The sequence below is a fragment of the Vitis vinifera genome, chromosome 4 (genome assembly GCF_030704535.1).
Source record: "Vitis vinifera cultivar Pinot Noir 40024 chromosome 4, ASM3070453v1".
In the NCBI taxonomy this organism is placed as follows: domain Eukaryota; kingdom Viridiplantae; phylum Streptophyta; class Magnoliopsida; order Vitales; family Vitaceae; genus Vitis; species Vitis vinifera.
Window position 1 is genome coordinate 14,691,552 of NC_081808.1, and position 12,482 is coordinate 14,704,033.

Here is a 12,482-nt window from a genome sequence, read left to right on the forward strand (position 1 = left end):
TATTGGTGTTTTGTTTGGTTGCTTTCCTCTGTTCCTGGTACTCCGTTCATGAGGCATGTCAGTTTCCTCACCTCTGCCTAAGGGAGTAAGGAACGTGTTTTCCGCTTGAAGGATTACCTAAACCCAACCAAGGGACGTGAGGATGCTACTTCAGGATCTGGCAAGGGATATTTCGGATTTAATAATTTTACTGTTGAGGCGGCTCTCTCTGTTGACGATTTGATAGTGGGAATTTTGGAGTTTTCGTTGTAAAAATGAAGGCCCAATGAGGGGAGTGTGAGAACGTCCTCAGAGGATTTTTGAACCTCATCAATCTGAAGGTGTATAGTTGTCGTTCAATAATGGTGAAACTGGATAAGTGACTGAGTACCAAGTGATACTGCACATTTGTTCAAAGTTGGAGTATTCTATGGCTTGCCACAACGAATTACTTTCTGGTCACGACCGGGAGGGAAACACAGTGTGCATGAATGGATCTTTTATGAAAGAAGCTTTTCTATTCAATGGTGCCCCAGGCATTGTGGGTATTTATTCTGGTTTCACTGGTTTTAGCATCCCTGAGGCACTGAAACAAGAGATTGGCAATTGTAACAGCAAGCTACAAAGAATATTCCGAGGTACAGGATCACAAAACAGTGGATCCTGGGACATACTCCTTCATTGCAACTGGGCTACAATTCCCTCATGATGAAGTTGATGATTTACAGAAATCACAATCTATTGGTTCTGTTGACTCTTATGAACAATGTGAAACTGAAGAAACAGTTACTAAATCAAGAGATGTTGGAACTTCATATCCGTGTCAACAGCCATTACCCATTCCACCCATGATGCCCATTGTTTCCCTTCATTACCCCCATCTGCTACAACTCACTCCCCTGATCATACTTATTTTATCCCTTTCTATCACTACCTTCTGCCACTCGTTCAACTAATCAATACCCATGTATTCATTAAATCACTTCTCACTCATCCCACTCACTACTCGTGCTAGCCATTTCCTCAAACCGTCCCATTAAACCCATTCCTCTCTCCTACCATTCTCTACCTCCAATGTCATGCTCTGTTACATTCACGAGCATCTTCTCCCTCCATTTCCTCTGTGAAACTCACATCCTCAGATAGTATTCTCCGTATCCAATACCTCAAAGCAAACCCACCCATCGATCATTCTGGATGTTCGTCAAAATCATTGTCACATTCTTCATCTTCATCTCACATTTGACTCACCTATCCATCACAACAAGTGCCACAGCTGGCCCCATCACCAAACCAACTTCCCTTATCGCCTTCCGGGTTGTTATTATGTCTGTGAATTATCGGCGTGCATCTGAAAACCCATACCCTTGTACCTATGATGATGCTGCCACTGCTCACGGTATTGACAGAGATATGATCAGTGTTGATGAGAAACACGTGTTACCAATGCAGGGGAACAATCCAGATGAAAGACGGCAGCCACAATCACCCGCGTTCAGGGCAAACACCGAATAACTCATCTGTAGGTATTTCAGGGAATTTACAACGTTTTTAAGGGTGCAATTATACAAAGAATGAATGCTGTTGGAGATGCAACCAGATTCGACGTTCTCTACAAGTGACAAAACTGGAGATCTCATTGTCTTTACCACTGCCGCTGCCAGACACCACGTGGCCTTCCTAAGAGCGGTGTCCAAGTCGGAATGGCTTCATTAGGGACCCACTTCGCTCGGGTCCATTAGAAGGTATGATGAGTTGTGCACGCCATTGAATTCTGATCATGTAGTAGGGGCGGCACCTTCCATGATTCTTCCTCCAATCGATGTTCAGTGGGTTTGAAATTGACACACCTTGAACACTATCAGTCACTGGCAATATTGTGAGGCGATGTTCCAGAAAGTTATTAGAAAACCAGCAATCACCATGGCCATATGAGCCTTTCCATGTGCCTGAGGATGTCAAGGAGCATTGGAGCCCGCATCTCTGCCAGAATCATTCTTCCCTGGGCCCACCATTGCATACTTCTAGTTACATGGCCACCTTTGGCATGCAACTTTTTTTTTTTTTTTAAGCCACGTGTCATCCTGCTACTTTCCTCATCCCCTATTTTTTTTTAAAAAAAAAGAGTTTTCCCAAACTCTATGTTGTAAATAACTTTTCAAATTTCCGGTCTTCAAATAATTCCAACTTCCATATTTTTTTTCATCCTTAGAGCATTTTCTTTAGGTTACCAAGATCTCATTTTCAATAAAATTTTGCCGCCATTTTCTTCTCGGTAAGCAATTTTAACAATTTTCATGATTTTAAAATGTTTTAAAATAAACATGAATTTAAATTCCGTAATTCCAATTAATGGAATTTACGAAATTAATTCATACAAAAGTAAAGCAGGCTTTGGTGGGGGCCCGACATATGGGATTCTATGATCGATTGATTGGTTGATTTGATTGCTATTCATATCTGATTTATTCTACTCTATGACATGCTCGAAATTATTCCTTAATTGCGCACTAACCTCACTTCTTGATAGCGCATTGAGGATCGTTGCCCAGGTACATATCTACTCACATTCTAGTCATTTTCTATGCATGCTCTGACTCTCATACGTGCATGATCATTTTGGGTATTCATTGATTTATTCATCAATTGTCATGATTGCTTCATTTTATTAGTAGAGACCCGACTTTAGGGACTTAGAGGGGTGCTACGGTCTTTACCGTACCTTCCCGATAAGTAACCTGACCCCCGAACCCGATCCGATTTTTCGTAGATCACCTTTTCCAAATAAGGAGTCACGCTTAGGGTTTTTCTTTCTTATTTTGTTTACCCTTTTAAAAATAAAACAAAAATAAGTGGCGACTCCAAGTCATTGCTTTTTAATAAATAAAAATCATTTTCAAATAAAAATCGAGCTTGCCATTCGAGTGGGAAACGCATTGAGCCGAAATGCGGGGTCCACAGTATGACACACAATCATACAATGCACTATCGTTCTCGGGCTTTCACTCAAGGATACACGTCCGCACCCAAATATACTCCCCATTCGGAGTCTTCCCGAGGTAAACTTTTGGGTCTTTCACCTTAGGGATCTCTCTTCCTTCTTAGTTTGCCTCACACGGGCTTTCACTTTTCATTACTATTTTAATTTTTTTCCATTTCATGCACTTTTCACAATTTTTTTTCTTCATACAACCATGATGCAAATGAATGCCACAAACTCCAAAATTCCTTAATAATTTCAACAATTCCAACATTTTCAATAACCTAATAAAATAAAATTTTCACATTAAAATTCCCGAAAATATACCAACGAATTTTCGGAAATTCACACATCAATATACTTGAATTTATATCACAATTTCAGAATTTTTCAATAATTCTAATAATTCCTAATATTTGAAAATAACTAATTTTTCACAATAAAATTATCGCAAATATTCCAATCAATTTTCAAAAATTGATAAATCACTAGATTTGAAATCTTGCCCTAATTCCGGAATTTTCCTACATTTCTAACAATTTTTAACACTTAAAATAATTATTTATCAATTACAAAGAATTCTGGAAATTACAAAAAAATCAGAAAAAAATCCCAAATCATTCCAGAAAATTCACACAACATCACAATTACCTACTTAACTCATAATTATCAGATTTATAATTTTTTTCCAATGAAAAATACATTAAATTTGAGTTTTAGGGTTAGTTTTCCCCTACCACAAATATGAGAATTTGGCCGTTAAAAACGAAATCAGCCACCGTAGACTTGTTCCTCTAGTCGAATAAAGTATTTCCTCCGAATTTGGGCCGAAACAGAGATCGTTTGGTCGTCCAAACGGCCGGTCAAAGATCTGGCGAGTGCCCTAATTCCACAGCCGCCGCTCCTTTCTTCTCCCCGCGTTATGCCATTTTAAAAAAAAAAACTCCTCCTTTTCCTTTTTTTTTTTTTTTTAACAGCCCACTTCACATGGCTTTTAAAAGTCACCAGCCACTTAAGCCCATATCCAAGCCCAACTCAAATCCTTTCTTTTTAACAATCCATACCACATTCACATGGCCCAAGTTTAATAGCCCATTTGAATATTTTTATTTTATTTCTTTTATTTTCTTTTCTTTTGTTTATTCTAATTGTTTTATTTGATTTCCAATTCATTTTTTTTTCATTTTTTTTAACACACAATTTATTTATTAACACCAATCTAAAACTAATTTTTTCTCAATTTTATTATTTATCAATTTAATTTAAATTTTCTTAATTAATTCTAATTAATTTTTAATTAATTAATTTTTTTTCATTTTCGTTTTTTGTTTCCGAAAATTTTCAATTTCTAAAATCTTAAGAAATTTTCTACAATAAGGCTGACATGACATAAAGTTTCAACTCGTTTAATTGACCGACACAATAAAATGAAATTCACCAATCCGAAATTGACACGTGTTCTCCAAACACTTTTCTTTTTTACTTTTCAACCATCACATAAAATAAGACTTTTCAAACTAAAAATGTTAACGTGGCATAAAATACCTGGTCATTACAGAAACAATATCTATAAGCATATACAAAAACTAGAAATCAACAAAGTTTCTATGGAGTTTCTACGATCCTCAACCCAACAAGCAAACAGTGTTCCAGATCATAAGAGGAGATAATGAAAAATATAGATTGGGAAAGTGTGCCAGAAAAATAAACAGAGAGCTTACCTTAGAACTTTTCTAAAGAAGTAAAGTCCGCTTCTCTTTTCCAATTCCCTTCTCCCAGGATGAATCTCTTCCCCCACGTTTTTTTTTCATGTGTGCTGAAAGTTCTCTTTCCTGAAAAACCCCCCTTCTTTCCTATATCTCCTTGCTATTTGTGCCTCTAATTAGAAAATCATAAAATCTCGCCTTTCTTTCCATGTATATGTCCATTCGTGGAGATTGCATCTCTCCCAGAATTCCTTTTTGTATGGAAGTTTCCATATATTCTTCTATGGGCAGCAACCTCTTCCCCTTTCCTTGTAGTCGTGTCTTCCTTATATGCATGGTGGAGGTAACTTTATAAAATAATGCAGATGTCACTTTCCTTTCTCCAAAATTTTGATGATCTTCCTTCCAAATAGATGGCAGCCCGTTTTTTTTAGAAAAATAAAAAATCTTCTTTCCATCCTTCATTCAGCCATGATCTACTTTCCTTTCTTTAAGGATATAAATCTTCTTTCCATGTTGCATAGAATATCCCCACATATATGCAGTCGTGTGCATCAAGGATCTTCTCCGATGTGTGCATTCGAATCTCATGCCAAAATAAAATAAGAATTAAAATTAGTAAAGGTCATGAAATTGAAAATTAAAACTAATTTAAAATTATGCAATTAAAAACATTATGTCTATCATAGGTACACAAAAATAATTAAAACATTAGTTTACACAATTAATCATCAATCTCATGCAATATTCTATAAAATAAATAAATAAAAACAAATAACTAACCAAATAATAATAAATCAATAAGTAGATAAATAAATAAAATAAATAGATAAATAAATGAGTAAAAAAAAAAATCGAGTATATGCCAGTATTAAAAGTGCAAATCATGCAAATTATGTAAGTCATCCAGGAATTACCTAAAAGGTAACATATGTGGGTTAGGATGCCTAAGTGGATCTAAAGTGAGTGTGTGTAGGCCAAGAGGTGCCTAGGTGGGTCTAAGCGGGTCAAGATGAATCTAAGTGGGCCTAGGGTGCCTAAATGGGCCTAAGTGCCTAAGTGGGCCTAGGATGCCTAAGTGGACCTAAGTAAACTACCCTAAAAGCTATCTAAAAAATGAATGAAAAGCCTAAGTCTAAAATAGGGCTGCCAAAGGTCGCAATAAGAAGTCAGATAATCCCTCAGCTAAAATCTCCAGGGTGACTCAGAAAAAGGTAAGTCGTACGAGTAGTGGGCCACCAAGGAGTTACTATGGAGCATTAAAAATGAATTTAAAGACATGTGCTAAAGGGACAAAATTGAGGGTCTACAGTCCTCCCTCCTAATGTTTCTCATAACCCTGGAGAAGTTTGCAACCTCAAGAAAGCTTTATATAGTCTTAAACAAGCACCTTATGTTTGGTTTGTGAAATTCTCTCATGTGCTTACTTCTCTTGGATTTCACTCTAGTCATCACAATCTTGCACTTTTTCTAAAGTGCACCTTTATTGGTCGTATTCTTCTTTCTCTATATGTTGATGATATGATTATTATAGGTGATGATGTTGATGAGATTGCAGTGTTGAAATTTGATTTGGCTTCCCGTTTTGAAATGAAGGATTTAGATGCTCTATGATACTTTATGGGTATTGAGGTAACCTCTTCTCTAAAAGTTTATCTTCTCTCACAGTTTAAGTACACTATTGATATTCTCGATTGATATTACCTTATTGATACTAAGACTATCGATACTCCTCTTAAGGTTAATGTTTAGTATTCTTCTTCTAATGGTAACCTGATGAGCTGGTTCACAAGTATATGAATCGTTCAAGTAATATAATTGTACCTAAGTACAGATATCAAACCCACAAGGACTATGCTACTAATTACTAAAATTTATTATTTCCACTACTATTTGATCAACTGAATTTTTAAAGTTGTAGAAGAAGGTAACTTAAACAGTTAAGAAAATAAATTCAAACTCTTATGATTTAAACGATCTAGGGCTTTTGATTTCACTACAAACATTTTCATGCAATTGATTGCTTAACCTAATTTCTGTTATGCTTTATTTGGAGATTTAATTCCCTAAGCCAACCAATATTTTCTCTCGAAATATATCAGATTGCTCCTTAAATTACTAACCCAACATATCTCTATGTGAATTTAAGTCTAAAAGAGTAATTAAGATCTATGGAATTATTATATATTTAACTATTAATCTCTTAGAACATGGTGTAATGTATCTCTACTATTCATTCATTCTAACGTAATTTATTCTATGGATCTAATTTAGATTCTAACTCTCGTTATCAACCTAAATCATAAATTCAATCAAAACTTGGGCCCTTAAGAATTGAAAGCTTTAAGGGTAGAATAGATACACAAATAAATTGATGCAAAATAGAGAATTAAATTAAACTAATAAAAAACATAAATTGTAATTGAGCTACATCTCAGCCCTAGACAAAGGAAATTAGTTCATGTTAAGATGAAGAACAAACATCTTGAATTACAATCATAAAGAAAAGAGAAGAATAAACCAGAAAAGTAGAAGGAAATCTGCAAATCCCCTTCTTGTTCTCTAAGCTCTTCTTTCTCCTAGGTCTCTTCGATCCTCGAAATAAACCCTACTTTCGTCTATTTATAGCCCTAGTATCACAAACTCAAGTCCCACCTAATTCGGATCTAAACAGAGTGAGATAAGAACAAATAATTTTCAAATTTTAAATATCGTGCTGCGGCGGACAATCTCCTCCCGTTGCAATGGTTTTGTCTCGGGTCTCCAACTATGATTTTCCGCATGCGTGCGCCGCGACGCTTAAGTCTTTCCCGCTGCTGCACTTTCCTCTTGGGTGAGTTACACAAATTGTCACGTAAGAGGCTGCCATGACGCTTGAGAGCTCCCGTCATGACGGTTTTTACACTTTTGCCGAACTTCATATTTTTCTTCCAATTTTGCCTCGTATTACTTCCTTTTGTACTCTTGGCTATTTGAGACCTAAAACAATAAAAGTAATGTTTATTAAGATAGAATTACTCTTAAACTAATGAAATATCAAGTTAAATCATAGATAATACGTCGCTCTAAATCGACTAATCATAACCCCTCGTCAGACCTTACTTTATGTCATACTATTGTTGGCAACTTAGTCCATCTCATTATTACATGTTCGAACATTGCTTATGTTGTTCACATTATTAGTTAGTTCATTGCTTCTCCTACTACAATTCATTAGGTTGTTGTTCTTTGTATTCTACAATATCTTCAGGGCACTATTTCAAAGTCTTTTATTTCCATCCACTTCCTCTTTAGAGTTGTGTGCCTATTTTGATGCTGACTAAGCTAGTGATCCTAAAGATTGCAAGTCTACCAGTGGATTTTGTATATTTTTGGAAGATTCTCTTATTTCTTGGAAGAGCAAGGAATAGACTATTGTTTCTTGATCTTCTACAAAAGCTGAGTACATGCTATGGCATCTACCATCAATGAGACAATTTGGTTATGTTGGTTACTTGTTGATATGAGTTTTCTCTTTCTTGTCCCACTCCGATGTATTGTGACAACAAGAGTGCTATTTGGATTGCTCATAACTCCGTTTTTATGAAAGGACCAAGCATATTGAGATTGATTGTCACCTTACTTATCATCACCTTTAGCATAACACTCTTACTTTGCCATTTGTTCCTTCTTCTCTACACATTGCAAATTTGTTTACCAAGTTACACCTACTTTCTCAAAAAGGGGAAGGGGAGGGGGTGTTGTTAGAGTTATTCATTTAATAGTATCTAGTAGTTTTATTTAGTTACTATATCTCTTTCTTATTTAGTTACTATATTAGAATTATTGTATTTGGAATTATTCTCTTTCTTTTTTTTAGGTTTTATTAGGTCTATTTAAATCCTAATAGTATTGTATTTTTTTTTCAAGAGAATTCATAATGAGAAATCCTAAATTTTCTTCCTTCTCTTTTTCTCTTTAAATCTATTTTGGATTTCAACATTAACAACATAATGTAATTTTTTATTTATAAAATTTAAAATTTTAATCATAAATATTATTAAAAAATAGACAAAAAAATTTGTTTAAAAATTAAATTGGGTTCAAAATAAAAAAGAACATAAAAAAATATGCATAAAATATATTGAAAAATAACACTACAATATATTATTTAATATATACACATAGTTTTTATATATTTAACAACATAAAATAGTTTTTTATTTATAAAATTTAAAATTTTAATCATAAATATTATTAACAAATAAATAAAAATTAATTATTAAATTATAAATTATATAAAAAAAATCAAATAATATTAAACATGAAATATTCTTTTTTTTTTCTCATCAACTTTTTTTCTGAAATATCTTTTTATATTACTCATTTCGTAAAAAACAAAAAAATTAAATTTTTAGTTAACAAAAGACTAATTTAAAAAAATATGTGTAAGATATATGGTAAAATAATAATATTTAACGTATGTACAAATTATTTTTCTGTATTTAGCAATATGTCTAATATTTCTTATTTATAAATTTTAAATTATAATACCTTAGAATGATTTTTAAATAATACGAAATATGAGTTATTCTAAACCTTTTTTAATAACAAATATTGCGATGCAATAGAATTATTATTTTAACCAAATATTGAACATTAAATGCAATTTATTTTAGATTCCAATTTTTGTTCTCTTTATAAAATAAACTCAAACATTGATATAATAAATCTAAATCGTAATGAATATACTATCCAACATATGATATCTCATTCAATAAGATATGATATCCTATTGAGGGCATACATATCATATCCCATGCATTGAGCAGTGATGTGGGCTAGGAGGGCATACATATCCTATCCCATGCATTTCAATTATCTGTTTAGTTTAATTTCTTGTTTAAGTGGAGAAACTAGTAAATTGAATGGATGATGAAAATGAAGCAGCTCCTGTCTCCAAAGAGTTACAAAAAAGAAAAAAGAAAAAAGAAAAAAGAAAAAAGAAAAGATAAAAAAAAAAGCAACTCAGTTTATTAGAATTGGCTAGAGAAGTCACTAGTTATTCACAAGCACAAGCACAACTTCTACCGCAAAACTAGTGTCCTACCACTCAAATCCCTCCCCAAAGCATGTATCATTCATCAGCTATTGTGAGAATTTAATGAGAATACATTCAAGAGTCGGGTTATTTAATGGGCTTCATAGCTGGACACTGCTGAAAAATCATCAACTCCACTGCTCCAGCATTTGCTACTCAAGTTGTGGAAACATGGCTCTTTAGGAACCGTCAAAGGCCTATTTGATCTGCAGAAAAAATAAAATAAAAAATAAAAAATAAAAAAATGCCAAATGGAAAAGGAAAAAAATGATGAGAGTTAGAGGTTGGTTTCAATATGAAGTTTTGTTATATCTTTACAACTTAGGGGTGTTGGGTAAAACTTAATATTTATTATTTAAGTCAGGTGTAAAACTTAATAATTACTATTTAATGACTTAAGTTGATTTTCAGTTAAATTATACTTAAGTTGTTGATTTAAAACTTATTATTTAATTTTTATTTTAAGTATTAAGATTGTTTGATAAAATTAACTTAAAATTTTTTCTAAATCATTAAATTGACATATTTATAAATAAGACAAAGAAAATCGAGTAACAATAGAGGTCTTGGAGTAACAAAAAAGATCGTGAAAGTAATTAGGACAAATAGGAGTAAAAAAGTACAATGAATATGTGGACTTAAGAATGAATTAATTATTTTTATTTATTATTTAAAATAGTTTTTGACTTTAAGTTGTTTAATTTACTCAATGACTTAAATTAAGTTATTAAGTCATTTTAAGTTATTAAATTGGTTTATCAAACACCCACTTAATTTATGCTGAATTTCTCAAGCTTTTGCAGTGCAATCTTGGTCCATGTGTATTATTTTACCTTTGTGGATAGAAGGGTCTATCAAAAAAAGGCATCAATTGGGCTCTAGGGATCATCTCCTTTCTCAGCAGCTTGACCTCTTCCTCCTGTATCATCTGCTTTTACGTATTGATCAGAATTTCTATCATATTGCAATTACCTACAAAGATTAATGTTAGAAGAAGGCTTAGTCTAAGATATCTACCATACCTTCTGCACCCTCTCTTCTAGCTTCTTCTGTTGCTCTATGAAATATAGCTTGGTTGCTACCTGTGTGCATGTCCACCATTGATATCAATAACAAGTAAACAAAGTTTCCACTATATTTTAAACTGAGAAGATTATGTGTTTTCTGTGTGATGGAAGTAAGCTAATGATGAGTGAGCGCTCACTGAATAGTTGAACATGGCACGTTTTAGCGCTCTTTGTTGGGTGTGGAGTTTGAATTCTACTGGTTTGGTGTTTTCTTTTGTGGGGGGCTTTTGAGAAACCTGGAAGTGAACATGGATCAATGTTAGAATAAATTCAAAATATATAGCAGAGGTTGACTCAATTATCACCTTTCTCTGTTGCATTGTTACTTCAAACCCTCCAAATTTGAGTTAAAATGAGCAAGTGAATGTACAAAAGTGGTCTTGTGTGCTCGGTTACAACATATATACTGGAAATAAACCAATGAAAACTAGCTGATACCCTTCATAAAACCCTACCCAAGAAGGGCTTCTGAAAGCCTGCTGAGGTGGAATATTGTATCTCACAACTTCTCTATTAGTAGAGCTCCATGGAACAGCAGAATGTGAACTAGCCTTCACAAACTAAATTCCAAACATCAGGAAAAAAAAAAACACATTCAGTTACATTCTAACGCAGAAAAAGAATATTATAAAAACAGCAGTAGCAAAAGAAGAAGAAGAAGAAGAAGAAGAGCAACCTTTTGAGCAGGTCTGGTGTGTGGGTTCTCCATAGTGAACTGAAGGGATATTAATTGTGGTAGCAGCATGAATGAATTGAAGCAAATATATAGATGATAAAAGTTAGTGGGATATGGGACATGACTCATGAGCTAGGGGAAGTTTGGAGAATTGTAACTGTTTGGTAGAGTTTCATTCTGTTGCAACATCACCAGCATGTTTGGGAATCTTCTTCTTTTCTTATACCAAACTTTCTGATTAAACCTCCCTCTCATCCACATTTGTCATATTTCTTTATAGTCTTTCCTTCAAACCTCAATTACTTGGGTTTAGTCTAAAAATAGTGTTGGAGGTTACTGCTGACTGACCAAACCTTTACTTTAAGTAGGAAGAGTACATGTTTGTAAAAGTTCCCTTTCTCTCGCTGTCATGCCTCAGATAAAACATCAACCTACTTCCCTCTTCTGGTTTATTCACTGTGTAATGCATTGAATTTATTTATTAATCTTTCATTATCCACCAATTGAAATTGAGATTTTTGGAATTTTTTTATATTTTTATAACTTTTTTTTGGTAAAATATTTGAGAAAATGTTACTTATAAAGTAATTTGAGAATATATGATCGGTCGATGTTATAAATCCAATTAGCCTTATGTTCGAAATGTTGAAATAGAAAATAAAAATGAGAAATCAATTTCATCTCATATCAACTAATGTTTTGGATCGTTTTTAGAAAGAAAGATAAAAGTTCATTGTTATGAAAATCATATCCTATGCTCACGGGATATGTAAGAAAACAAATAAAAATAAGACGAAAATAAAGATGAATCACAATACTATGAATAAAAGAAAAAATTAAAATCCTAAGGATTTGGGAATTTGATTTCCATGCTAATGAATTTTTTATTATTATCCTCATTTTAAAAAACAATCCAAACCTTAACGAGAATAGTTATTGGCCACCCACTTTCAAGTATTTCTTGTTAAGTCCGTTATGTAACAAAGTGTTTCCA

The 12,482-nt window shown here is 33.3% G+C and overlaps 1 protein-coding gene across 1 annotated transcript; it reads right to left on the minus strand.

Moving 5' to 3' along the window:
- Positions 1-9,658: 9,658 nt before the first annotated feature.
- On the minus strand, positions 9,659-11,559 carry LOC109121435 (microtubule-destabilizing protein 60). The gene is made up of 6 exons (XM_003631805.4): positions 11,489-11,559; positions 11,268-11,372; positions 10,950-11,048; positions 10,768-10,827; positions 10,579-10,673; positions 9,659-9,951 (listed from the first exon to the last, which is right to left on the minus strand). Exons 1-6 carry the CDS (start codon positions 11,555-11,557, stop codon positions 9,837-9,839), a joined length of 543 nt encoding a protein of 180 aa, XP_003631853.3. The 5' UTR covers positions 11,558-11,559; the 3' UTR covers positions 9,659-9,836.
- Positions 11,560-12,482: the final 923 nt, after the last annotated feature.